Source organism: Onychostoma macrolepis, chromosome 25 (assembly GCF_012432095.1).
Source record: "Onychostoma macrolepis isolate SWU-2019 chromosome 25, ASM1243209v1, whole genome shotgun sequence".
Classification (NCBI taxonomy): domain Eukaryota; kingdom Metazoa; phylum Chordata; class Actinopteri; order Cypriniformes; family Cyprinidae; genus Onychostoma; species Onychostoma macrolepis.
This window is the reverse complement of record NC_081179.1, coordinates 13,847,954-13,860,869: the sequence shown is the minus strand read 5'-3', so window position 1 is coordinate 13,860,869 and position 12,916 is coordinate 13,847,954. Positions and strand designations below refer to the sequence as shown.

Genomic DNA, 12,916 nt, shown 5'->3' with positions numbered 1-12,916 from the left:
TATAATGAAAATTATGTCTGGGCATGTAGGAAATTTGTCTCAGACAGTTTGATTCATTGTGATAGAGTCAGTTTAGCAATGGTATGGCAATAACAGCCAGAATGATGTCTGACTGGACTATTGTTGTTCCATATGTGAATGATAATGCTTTATCCACAGACAGTTCAGCTCCTTTATGACTGATTGCATCTCTGCTGTTCTGTTATATTCATTGCTAGCGGCACACTGATAGTTTTCTTAAAGCGACAGTTCACCCAAAAATGAAAATTTGGTCATTAATTACTCACCCTCGTGTCGTTCCAGACCCATAAGACCTTTGGTTCGTCTTCGAAACACAATTGAAGATATTTTTGATGAAATCTGAGAGCTTTCTGACTCTCCATAGTCAGCAATGCATCTGACATGTTCAAGGCCCAGAAAGGTAGTAAGGACATTGTTAAAATAGTCCATGTGACATCAGTGGTTCAACAGAAGAGAAGAAATTGTTGAATAAAGTCGTTATTTTTGTTTTCTTCGCCCAAAAAGTATTCCCGTAGCGTCATAAAATTATTTAACGCTATCTTTACTACCTTTCTGGGCCTTGAACATGTCAGTTGCGTTGCTGTATATGCAGGGGCAGAAAGCTCTCGGATTTCATCAAAAATATCTTAATTTTTGTTCTGAGGATGAATGAAGGTCTTACAAGTTAGGAACGACATGAGGGTGAGTAATTAATGACAGAATTTCAAATACATTTTTATTTTTACTTCATAATATATTTGATTTTGAATGTTTCTGATTTTCTCATTGGCTCATTTCTCATTTCATATTCATTTTATATCTCCTTGGTTGCAAGCTGACTGCTATTATTGATTAAGATCATTAGCCTCATCCGATGACCCATTTGTTACATCTGTGCACGCTCTGTGAAGTCAAATCAAATCTCACTATTAATTACCCACCTGATTAATCTTAAATTGTCCTTTGAATTGCCAGAATTAATAAGAACGCTAAATTAAATAAAAGTACCCTAATTTATTTTTCACAGAATCTTGAATTGACTTTTTGTCAGCTTCATATTTTTATTGTTCACATGCTCAAGAATAAATGTCTGTTTCACCTGATTATTGGTCATGATGGAATGTCATAAAAGCAAACAGCAGGGATGAACTTTTTCTCTTGTTGGGAAGTTCACAAGCCAAAAGCTGGATGATTTTTTTTTTCCCCCAGACTAAAAGTTTTGAGAAATCAGAGACGATTTGGTTGAGAGCTCAAGGGACTGGATTATGATATCGTTGCTAAGTATGCGTCTTGCAAATCCCCAGTGCCTGATTTTTTAAGAATGTTTGATTACCCTCAGAAAACTCAGCCTCAGTTAATGCATTAATTATGCACCCAATTTACATAAACAGTCAATATGGAAATTGGAAATGACACTTTGCGAGTTTTCAGTTACTTTATTACTTAGTGTTTTTTTAATTGACTGTGTTTGTCCTTATTTGGTTTTAAATGCTGCTCCAGAAAATACCAGACCATTTTTATTTATTCATGTGATGCAAAGCTGCATTTTCAGCATCATTACTTCAGACCTCAGTATCACATGATCCTTCAGAAATCAATATGCTGATTTGGTGCTCAAGAAACATGTTTTTTATTAATGTTGAAAATGGTTGTGTTTATTAATAGTTTTGTGGAAGGTATTTAATAGAAAGTTCAAAAACCTGCATTTATTTGAAATGGAAATTTTTTGTAACATTACAAATGTCTTAACTGCCACTTTTTATAAATCGATTTCTGAATAAATCTATTAATTTTTCCCACAAAAAAAAGAAAATCGCATTCACTCTCTCTCTCTCTCTCTCTCTATATATATGTATGTGTGTGTGTGTGTGTGTGTGTCTGTTTGTTTTTTCCCTTAAACTGATTTATTTCTGTGAATAAAGTCCAGCTGTCCATTTCAGTGGATCTAATTCAAAATCTGATTCAAATTCAAAATCAAAAAGTATATATAAATCTAAAATATATATATAAATATTGCTGTTTATTACTGTGTATCTCTGAATAAATATATTTTATAATTGTGAAATATGCTTCAACTTTAATTACATTTTTATTGTATTTTATGTCTTGCAAAAAATGATAAAAATTTACTTGGCTAAATGTGACCCTTAAGTCGCTGGGGTATATTTGTAGCAATAGCCAAAAATACATTGGAAGGGTCAAAATTATCGATTTTTTTTTTTTTAATGCCAAAAATCATTAGGATATTAAGTAGAGATCATGTTCCATAAAGATATTTTGTAAATTTCGTACCGTAAATATATCAAAACTTCATTTTTGATTAGTAATATGCATTGCTAAGAACTTCATTTGGACAACTTTAAAGATGATTTTCTCTGTATTTTGATTTCTTTGCACCCTCAGATTCCAGATTTTCAAATAGTTATATCTCGGCCAAATATTGTCCGATCCTAACAAACCATACATCAATTGAAAGCTTATTTATTCAGCTTTCGGATGATGTATAAATCTCAGTTTTGAAAAATTGACACTTAAGACTGGTTTTGTGGTCCAGGGTCACAAATACCATGGTATGTTATTATCAGATTCACATGGCTTTTACCTTGTGAATCTATTGTATCATAACTTACTATGATACTTTGACAGTACATTTCTGTGAGGCTGTATTTTGCTTAGTCTTGTCTATAGCTTAAATATTCTGACACATGTTTTTTTTTTGTTTTGTTTTTTGTCTGCAGGCACAACGAGACAGCCCAAAGAGGGGGAGGTCCCAGGTGTGGACTACAACTTTGTGAGCGTGGAGCGGTTTATGGAATTAGAGAAAAGTGGGGCTTTGTTAGAAAGTGGAACATATGAAGGTAAGTGAAATATACTGTTAAACCATCCACATCTCAATAAATCATTACCTCTAAATAAAGCTTATAAAACACCTGTAATATCACTGCGGCTCTGGAATATGAATTTCCTTAAATTTGCTCAATGTTACCGCAAGAAGGAGGATGTATCTTTGACATTGAGCAGAGGTATTCAGAACTAGTGCAGTTTGGTCTCTTGAGAGCCGACACTGAGGTGTGTGGACTACTTTCAGACGCAGGTTTCTTTTCTCTTCATGAGGCGAGGAAGATCCTTCCCATGACTCTGTGAGGCACAGCATCATAACAACTTCAGTGACAGACAACTTAGTGACAGACATTGAGAATAACGGCAGAGAAAGACTAATTTTTTTTATGTTTCTTCATATATCAATGAAGAAAAGTTGTTTTATAGCTTCAAAAAATTACATTTAATGGGAATCATTTCAGTTATCAGGGAATATTAGAATGATTTCCCCTTATTTTTAGATTAACTTTGTAGTCATCTAATACTCACTTAAAGTTAATCTCAATAATTTAATAAAACCATTTAATGTAATCTTCATCAAGATCCAAAATGTATGTATGTGTGTATATATATATGTGTGTGTGTGTGTGTATGTATATATATATATATATATATATATATATAATTTTTATCATACTGTACATTATAATGTTGATATATTTGCCCAATTAAGTGCTCTCTAGAATGCGAATGAACCATCTGTCTCTGACTAATAGCTAGCATGAAATCATGGTTCACGTCAGCACAGTAAAAACAGATGTTTTTAATTTAACAGGATATTTAAATAGAAGTATATAGTTATATAGTTAGTATATAGTTACTGTATATTGGTTTTATAGATTTCATGTGGTTTTGACGAGGTGAAGTTAGTCCACTCCCAGTCTATAATTCTGGGTCACAGGGTGTAATTTAAATGAATCGATGAACTTCACCTCTTCTGTTTCCATCCCCATAGACCTGCAAATGAATTCATAAAGCCTATGCCGTTACCACACAGGAGCTCAGTTTTTAATCATTAAACAGATTTCCCTGGATACACATGATTTCTTTTCAATCTTGAATGAAACGATTTAGTTGCTGGTGAACGAGGGTGCCGTAACGGCAAACATCACACAGAAAAAAAATGACTCCAGCGAAATTATTGAAAAGTTACTTCAAGTCAGACTTCACCTTTTTGCATGTGAAGTAGCTGCGAAAGCAATTTTTCCTAGTTTAAATCCAAAAATGTGTTTTCTGTTGTTTCTAGATAACTTCTATGGCACGCCAAAGCCTCCTGCCGAACCCACGCCGATGCTGTTTAATGTGACGGACCAACTCTTGCCCGGTGCCCGACCTAGTGCAGAGGGAAAAAGGAAGAGGAATAAGTCCGTCAGCAACATGGAGAAGGACAGCATTGAGCCACCAGAAGAGGATGAGGAAGAGAGCCCCGTTGTCAATGGCAACGGCATCGCCATCACACCAGGTTACAACCTACTACTGTTAAACTGACCCGACAGTCAATTATGAATGTGGGCTTCACAGCCGCTTTGACTCATTTCTAATGAAAGATGTTTCAGACCAGAGTCTGATGCTTTATTTAAACTTTTCAGTTGTTACTTAACTCCAAGATGAGGTTTTGAATCATAGCTGATGAGGCTCTTTTTAGTAAGGCTGGTAAGGCTTTTTAGTAAGAGTTAATTTTGACAGTAGCTATGCTTCCATCCAAAGATGCGAATTTAACTTATGCGCAAAACTGGAATATCCCATAAAACATTTGCGAATAAAGCACCGTTTCCATCCAACGAGTCAAAGAGAACAAATTTCGTCACCTCCTGATAAACTGGCACTAAATATTACTAAGAAAAGTGGGAGAAGCCACTTAATATAATAATTTTCATATATGATAAATTACTTGCGCCTCAGAGTGAGTAGACAAAACAATAAATGCTGTCATTGCTTTGGCAGGCGGATGCCTGCTGTTTGGGAACACAGTCGTGTAAGACAATTATACAGAAATACTTTGACGACAGACGATGTTGTGCAACAAGATCGGTCTGCTCGTTAGTCAAGTTTTCCCATCCCATCGTGCAAAGTCACATGACTTTTTTGATGAGCATGGTAGAATTGATTAGGTAAACGTGTTTCCATTGTAGTTTATGCACATTTTTTCTTATCGGATAAAAAGTTTATCCTACTCAATTGTGCACATACGTTTTTTATGTGCATTTTTAGAATTTTTCCGCATCTTGGCATTTCCATCCAATATTCCTAAATGTGCATAAAAATAGGCGGATGGAAACATAGCTACTCTAAAGGTCATTGCACACTGAGTCCGGAATTTTCGTCCGAAATTTTCGCACATAAAAAAATAAATACAACCTCACAGCTGATCAGGTTCGATTTTCTGCGTTTTCGCATCCGTAGCATGCATTTTGATACGAAAGGATGACGAATACAAAAAAACGGAAAAACACACGCGAACATTTCAGACTCAGTGTGCAATGACCTTTAGTCATTACTTGTTTGTTTTATGTACTTGTATCTCTTTGTACCATCCTTTACGACACTATACTGTCAAATAAGTCTCTCAGTCAGAAGGTCATGCTCGACACTGATTTGTTTTGTTTTCCTCACAGAATCGAGTGAACATGAGGACAAGAGCACCGATGCGTCCGGAGACGTGCCCGTCCAGCCATGCCCACCCGAGACCCCCACCCTCACCTCCACAGATGCCCCTGAGGAGGAAGGAGATGCCCCCAAGTCCCCACAGGACTCGCAGGAGAATGACGAACTGGGCCCTTTGCCAGATAACTGGGAGATGGCCTACACTGAGAAAGGAGAAGTTTACTTCATAGAGTGAGTGAAGTGCACTTCAAAGCACACTTCATAATGAAAGAGTTTTTGAGCATATGGAGCACTACCTGTTGCAGTGTCCTCTTTTACAGATCGTTATGGATAGCTGAATTATTTATGTGTGCCGTATTGAGCTCATTCAGTTCAGTGCAGTTCAGTATACTGAATTTTGCATTTTGGAAATTATTTGCTGGAGTTCAGCACATGGTAGTGTTGGCAATGTACGGTAGCTAAAATTATAATTTGTTTTTTATTCTTTTGATGGTATTCAGTTTAAGTAATTGCCTCTGAAATTTATTGAAATTAATTTGTATTAATTAATGTAAAATTACTTAATATAAATAATTTGATTAATATATAAATATTAATTAATTGTAAATGTATATTTTCATACATTTTTCACCATTTCAGTCAAACAAGGCAATTTTATTTAAACTATTGGTAGCACTTTACACTAAGTTTTCATTTGTTAACATTAGTTAATTACATTAGTTAGCCTGAAGTACATAAAACATTTATTTATCTTACTTTATGTGAATTTGAACTTTACTAATGCATTTTCAAAATAAAAAATTGTTGTTCATATTATTTAATGCTTCTGAGCTCATATGAACTAACATTGAACAGTTTTATTTTTATTAACTAATGTTAAGAAAGATTAATTATACTAATGAATAACAAATATATTAATCATTGTTAGTTAATGTTAGTTCATACATTACATTAAGTAACGTTGGGACCTTATTGCAAAGTGTTACAAAAATTTTAATTCTAGAAGGAGGATATAACAAAAAAAATATTTTAATTTATATTTATATAAAAAATTAAGTATTACAATAACGTAATAAAAAGGCAGTGTTTATTTATTTATTACTAGCCAATTTGAATACATTTAATACTGCACATGTACTTTCATAAACATTTTAGTGCATTATTCTGCAATATTATTAGAACATTTGTTTTAATATTCTTGTATAAATAAATAATACGTGAATTTGTATTTAATTTTTTTAATTTAGTTTTAAATAAAAATATTATTCAGTATATATCGCTTGGTACCACTTTGATTAGGGATGAACTGACACATTGGATTTTGCTGAGCCAGGAATCATGATGATAAATGAGTCACTATAAAACTGAATCTGCCAGAGTAGCTGAGGGAAGAGTGTTCTTAAGAGCAAGAGAGAGATGTTCGTCTCCCTCCCATCTGTCCTTAATGAGAAACGAGGGACTTATTAAAAGTATTGATTGTCATTGTGTTAACTGGAAAACCCCCAGCCACTGTGACTGAGGCCTTCTGGGATATCTAGTCTAGAATGTTTTACATTTCAAAGTTAGGCTTGTACCAACATTTGCCTGACATAACACGCATAGAGACTCTTTTGATTCATATCATGGTAGCTAAACTCTGTTAATTGTTGCAATATTTTTTCTTTTCAGTCACAATACCAAAACGACGTCATGGCTCGACCCTCGACTAGCGAAGAAAGCCAAACCCCAGAGGAGTGTGAGGAAGATGGTGAGTGTTTGAGTGTGTTAACACGTGTGTGAGTGTGTTGCTCTCTTTTACGCTTGGAGAAATTTGATGTCGTGACCTCTACTTGTATTTTCCCTCCGGAGATGTACGCGTGAAAGATTGTAACATGAAATCTGAGAGGGAGGTTTCCATTTTGTGGGTTTGTTCGTGATGTCAGAACACGATCAGATTGTGCTCTGGTTTCATGAAACATTCAGAATGACAAACTACTAGATCATGATGTTTACACACTGTGTTTATGAATGACAGGTTTATTCAGCACTGATGCATACATTTATCTGTTTATTTGTTCATTAGTTATTTTTTTGTTTGTTCAACCATTTGTCCAACCATCTATAAAGCCACCAATCTATATAGCCATTAATTAATTAATTAGTTCATTCATTCATTCGTCTATTAAGCATCTATCCTCCATTCATTTGTTTGCTTGTTCAATCATTTGTTCAGTCATATAGCCAAGCCATCCATTCATCTTTCTATCCCTCCATACATACAACATTCCATTTGTCCTCTTCGTTACTTCATTCATTATTTGCTCATTGATTCATTTGTTGTTTGTTCCGTCATCCATCCTCTGTTTGTTTGTTAGTTGATTCATCCATCCTTTAAATATCTACTATCCATTCATTTGTTTGCTTGTTTAATCATTTGTTTAGTCATATAGCCATCCATCTATCCATATTCATCTATCCTTCCATTCATTTGTTTTGATTCACACATCCCCAAGTATATATATCCTCCATCCATTTTCTTGTTTCAGTCATTTATTAGTTTATTTGTTCAGACTTTCTCCATTGGTTTGTTTGTTTGTTCATTCATTCATCCATTAAGCCATCTGTTCTCTATTCATTCATTCATTTGCATATTGATTAATTTGTGTATCTATTCCTTTCTTTGTTCATCCATCCATCTTTTTAGCTATCTATCTTCTATCCATTCATTCGTTCACTTATTGATTAATTTGTTAATTTGTTCATTCATCCACCCATCATACTCTGTTCATTTGTTCATTCAGTCACAGATCCTTTGAAAATCTATCCTCCAATCATTTCTTTGTTCATTAATTTATTCAATCATTCATTCATTTGATAAGAAAGCTAATTATTAATTCCTTCATTCATCCTCCTTTTCATTCATTCATTATTTTTTGTTCATACGTTCATCCATAAAGCCATCTAACCTGCATTCATACATCCATCCTTGTACCCTCCATGCATTCATTCATTGTTTGTTCATTCATTCATTCATTCTCATCCATCTATGCTTCCATAAATCCATCCATCCATGCTTCCATAAATCCATCCATCCATTCATCTATAAAGCAGTCATTTATCCTCCATTCATTAGTTTATTTGTTTAGATATCCTCTATTCATTCATTTACATATTGATTAATTTGTTCATTTATTCATCTGTTTGTTAATCCATCCATCTTTTAGGCCATCTCTATTCATTCATTCGTTTGCTCATTTCATTCATTTGTTCATTAGTTTGTCCATCCATCCGTCCATCCGTCCATCCGTCCATCCATCCATCCATCCATCCATCCATCCATCCATCCTCTGTTTTGTTTGTTCATTCAGTCACCAGTTGTTTGAGGATCTATCCTCCATTCATTCATTTATTAATTTGACCAGAAAGCTATTTATTCATTCCTTCCTTCATCCTCCTTTTGGTTGATTCATTGTTTTTTTTTATTCATACATTCATCCATAAAGCATCTAACCTGCATTTTTCTACCTTACAGTGCCATGAAAAGTTTTTTGCCCCTTCCTGTTTTTTTTATTTTTTGCATATTTGTCACACTTGAATGATTTAGATCATCAAACAAATTTTAATATTACACAAAGATAACCCAAGTAAATACAAAATGCAGTTTTGAAATAATGATTTCATTTATTAAGGGAAAAAAGCTGTCCAAACCTGCCTGGCCCTACGTGAAATAGTAATTACCCCCTAAATCTAATAACTGGTTGTGCCACCCTTGGCAGCAACAACTGCAATCAAGCGTTTGCGATAACTGGCAACGAGTCTTTCACATCGCTGTGGAGGAATTTTGGCCCACTCTTCTTTGCAGAATTGTTTTAATTCAGCCACATCGGAGGGTTTTCGAGCATGAATGGACTGTTTAAGGTCATGCCACAGCATCTCAATCGGAGTTTGGACTTTGACTTGGCCACTCCAAAACCTTCATTTTGTTTCCTTCATTCCTGCTGCATAACCCAAGTGTGCTTGAGCTTGAGGTCACAAACTGACGGCCGGACATTCTCCTTCAGGATTTTCTGATAGAGTGCAGAATTCAAGATATTTTTTGGCAAATGTGAGACGAGCCTTTGTGTTCTTTTTGGTCAGCAATGGCTTTTGCCTTGGAACTCTCCCATGGATGCTGTTTTTGCCCAGTCTCTTTCTTATTGTTGAATCATGAACACTGACCTTAAGTGAGGCCTGCAGTTCTTTAGATGTTGTTCTGGGTTCTTTTTATGACCTCCTGGATGAGTCGTCATTGCGCTCTTGGAGTAATTTTGGTAGGCCAGCCACTAATGGGAAGGTTCACCACTGTTCCAAGTTTTCTCCATTTGTGGATAATGGCTCTGACCATGATTTGCTGGAGTCCCAAAGCCTTAGAAATGGCTTTACAACCCTTTCCAGACTGATACATGTCAACTATTTTGTTTCTCATCTGTTCTTAAATTTCTTTAGATCGCGGCACGATGTGTTGCTCTTTAAAGGTCCCATGGCATGAAAATATCACTTTATGAGGTTTTTTAACATTAATATGAGTTCCCCTAGCCTGCCTATGGTCCCCCAGTGGCTAGAAATGGCGATAGGTGTAAACCAAGCCCTGGGTATCCTGCTTCGCCTTTGAGAAAATGAAAGCTCAGATGGCCCAATCTGGAATCTTCCCTTTATGTCGTCATATGGGGAAAGGTTACCTCCCCTTTCTCTGCTTTGCCCGCCCATGAGAAAATGAGCTACTACCGTGAGAGGCGAGTGCAATATTTTTTTTTCCTCGAGAGACAATCATAGCTTGCAAACGAGCGAAGCATGGCAGTTGCTGTGTTTGGATGTACAAATGAACACCGAAGTATTTTTTTAGTTCCTTCATCTGATCCTATGGCTAGCATTAGCTACATGAGAATAACTGTAACAGCATACATAAACAAACCAACTAAAGTACCGTATCCAGACACAATATTTTAAACTAACCATTCGGAGACGTCCCGCTGTAGCCACTGAGTTGCAACTTCTTCATGCGGTGCTTCTCCATCCAGATCAGATTCTGGGTCAAACTGAAAAGCTTGAACGACTGTGTGTCTACGAGCCATTGCGATACATCCACTGTCAACATTAGCGCATGGTAGCGCAAGCTGGTTAAGGCCACACACCCACCCTCCACCTTGCCCCGCCTCTCTCCTCCTCATTAGCATTTAAAGCTACAGACACAGAATGGCACGTCCTAAGAAAGCTCATTGTGGGACTGGCTCGTAGTGGCTGAAATTCTGCACTAAGGCTGAATTTCGGGAAACAGACTTCAGATACAGTATTAGGGACCACTTAGGCCTATATAAAAGCATCCAAAAAGCAGCATGTCATGGGACCTTTAAGCATGCTTCACTTTGTCAGACAGGTTCTATTTAAGTGATTTCTTGATTCAACAGGTCTGGCAGTAATCAGGCTTGGGTGTGGCTAGTGAAATTTAATTCAGCTTTCTAAAATAATGTGGTTAATTTTCCCTTAAATTAAATCATTATTTAAAAACTGCATTTTGTATTTACTTGCATTATCTTTGTGTAATATTAAAATTTGTTTGATGATCTGAATCTTTTAAGTGTGACAAATATGCAAAAAAAAACTAAACAAAAAAACAGAAGGGGGCAAAAACCTTTTCACAGCACTGTACATGCATTCATTTATTTGCTCATCCATCCATCCATCCTTCCATCCATCCATCATTCCATAAAGCCATCTATCCATTTTTAGACATTCATTCTTTGGTTCATTTTTTTATTTCTTCATTCACACTTATCATATTACCTGTGCTCTAAAAACGGAGCACAAGTCAGCATGATATATTCATCAGCTTGCTCAAAACCTGTATTTTTTATGTTTTCTTCTCAGCCAGGCTGTTAAACATGCATGGTGGCTCTGTGTACCCAAATCTACCATCTTTGAAACCCTCTGTTGAATTAAAATGCAATTTAATGGGGCCAGAGAAATCAATATCTCTTTCCACAGGCCTTTTAATGCCTTTCTGTGACATGACTACTAATATCCCTCTCTGTAGTACAGCATAGAACTATTTTTTGGGCATGTCTGTGCAGCAACGTAGGCTCATACACATAATCATGATTGATTTCCATTATGTTCAATAATAACTGCTGCGAAGAAATCAGTCTGTGTATTGCAAATTTGATCCACGTCTGTCTTCAAAGTTCAGACATGGACATGATTCAGAATTTAATTCAGTTGTCTGTTAGCTTATGATCCTCATGGGCCGGCACAGTTTCATCATAAATTCCCATCAAAGGTTAGATAAAAGATGATCTGTCTGTGTCTACCTAATTTTGCCTTCAAAATCAATGTTACTCACAATTCTTGGTGTAATTTAGAGGCGTGCCTGTTTAATTTAGCAACAATGGAATAATTTTTCCATTGTTCTCACGCTCCAAAATTTACTCTGTGCTTGCTAATTAATCAGCCCTGCTTGTTGGTTTTGAGAGCAAAAATTTCACAGGACTTTTAAAGACGCATCCGGCACATATGCACACGCTCATATTTACACTCGTGCATTCAATGCACTCAAATATACATAAGCCACTCAGTGAATGAAAGGGCCTGAAAAAGAGACTTCTCCCATAGTTGCCATGGCAACTGCCGATGGAGGACCATTGATTTAAGGAAGCTTGAGAAAAGATATTTAAGGTGGTCTGGGTTAGATCATTGTCTTAAAACTATGAATGGTCCAAAAGGTCCTAAATAAAAATATGGATGTTTTAGAATTATTTTCTAAAGATTCTACATTATTAATCTGTTAAGAATTATATTTATTAAAAAATGGGATTATTGTGGGAATGATGAGTAGGTGATATATTTTCAATACGATTATTTATATTGTATTAGTTATTAAAAAGCAAATTATTTTCTTAATGAGGTGCTTAAGTGATTATTAAGCCTTCTAGAAGCTAATAATATTTGTTACATTTATGAATGAAAATATTTGACTTATTGGGGTGCGGGGTTGCAAATGGTAGGAACGTTGAGTAAGTAATATTTTCGAACATTTTGAATATGATTATTTGTTGTTTATAATTTATTTATTAAAACAGCTGCCTTAGAGCATGACACCATATCCTTTTGTCCATATTTGTTGTATTTATAAATACTTTCCAATATAGTTTTTTACATTTCTAATTTGCAATAATGTGCAGGAACTTTGAATAGGTTTTAATAAAAATAGTAATTTTTAGTTGGTTTTAAAACATGTTGTTTTCCACCTCCCTCTAAGTTACAAATAGACATTATAAAGAGAAGTAATAAATCTGTCTTATTATAAGTAAGATTAAATATTTAACATTTGGCTCCAATTTCTTCCATATCAAGATATGAACTTTAAAAGAAAACTACAGTAACTCCAGCCAAGGTTATGCCACACTTCTCACTTTTTTCT

General features: G+C 35.3%; 1 protein-coding gene across 1 annotated transcript in view; it reads left to right on the top strand.

The window, feature by feature from the left end:
• Positions 1-12,916, top strand: part of magi2b (membrane associated guanylate kinase, WW and PDZ domain containing 2b) — a 119,014-nt gene that overhangs the window by 50,251 nt on the left and 55,847 nt on the right. The window contains 5 exon segments of the mRNA XM_058767392.1: positions 2,739-2,858; positions 4,127-4,342; positions 5,496-5,715; positions 7,153-7,205; positions 7,208-7,231. Coding sequence (XP_058623375.1) covers positions 2,739-2,858; positions 4,127-4,342; positions 5,496-5,715; positions 7,153-7,205; positions 7,208-7,231 — 633 coding nt within the window.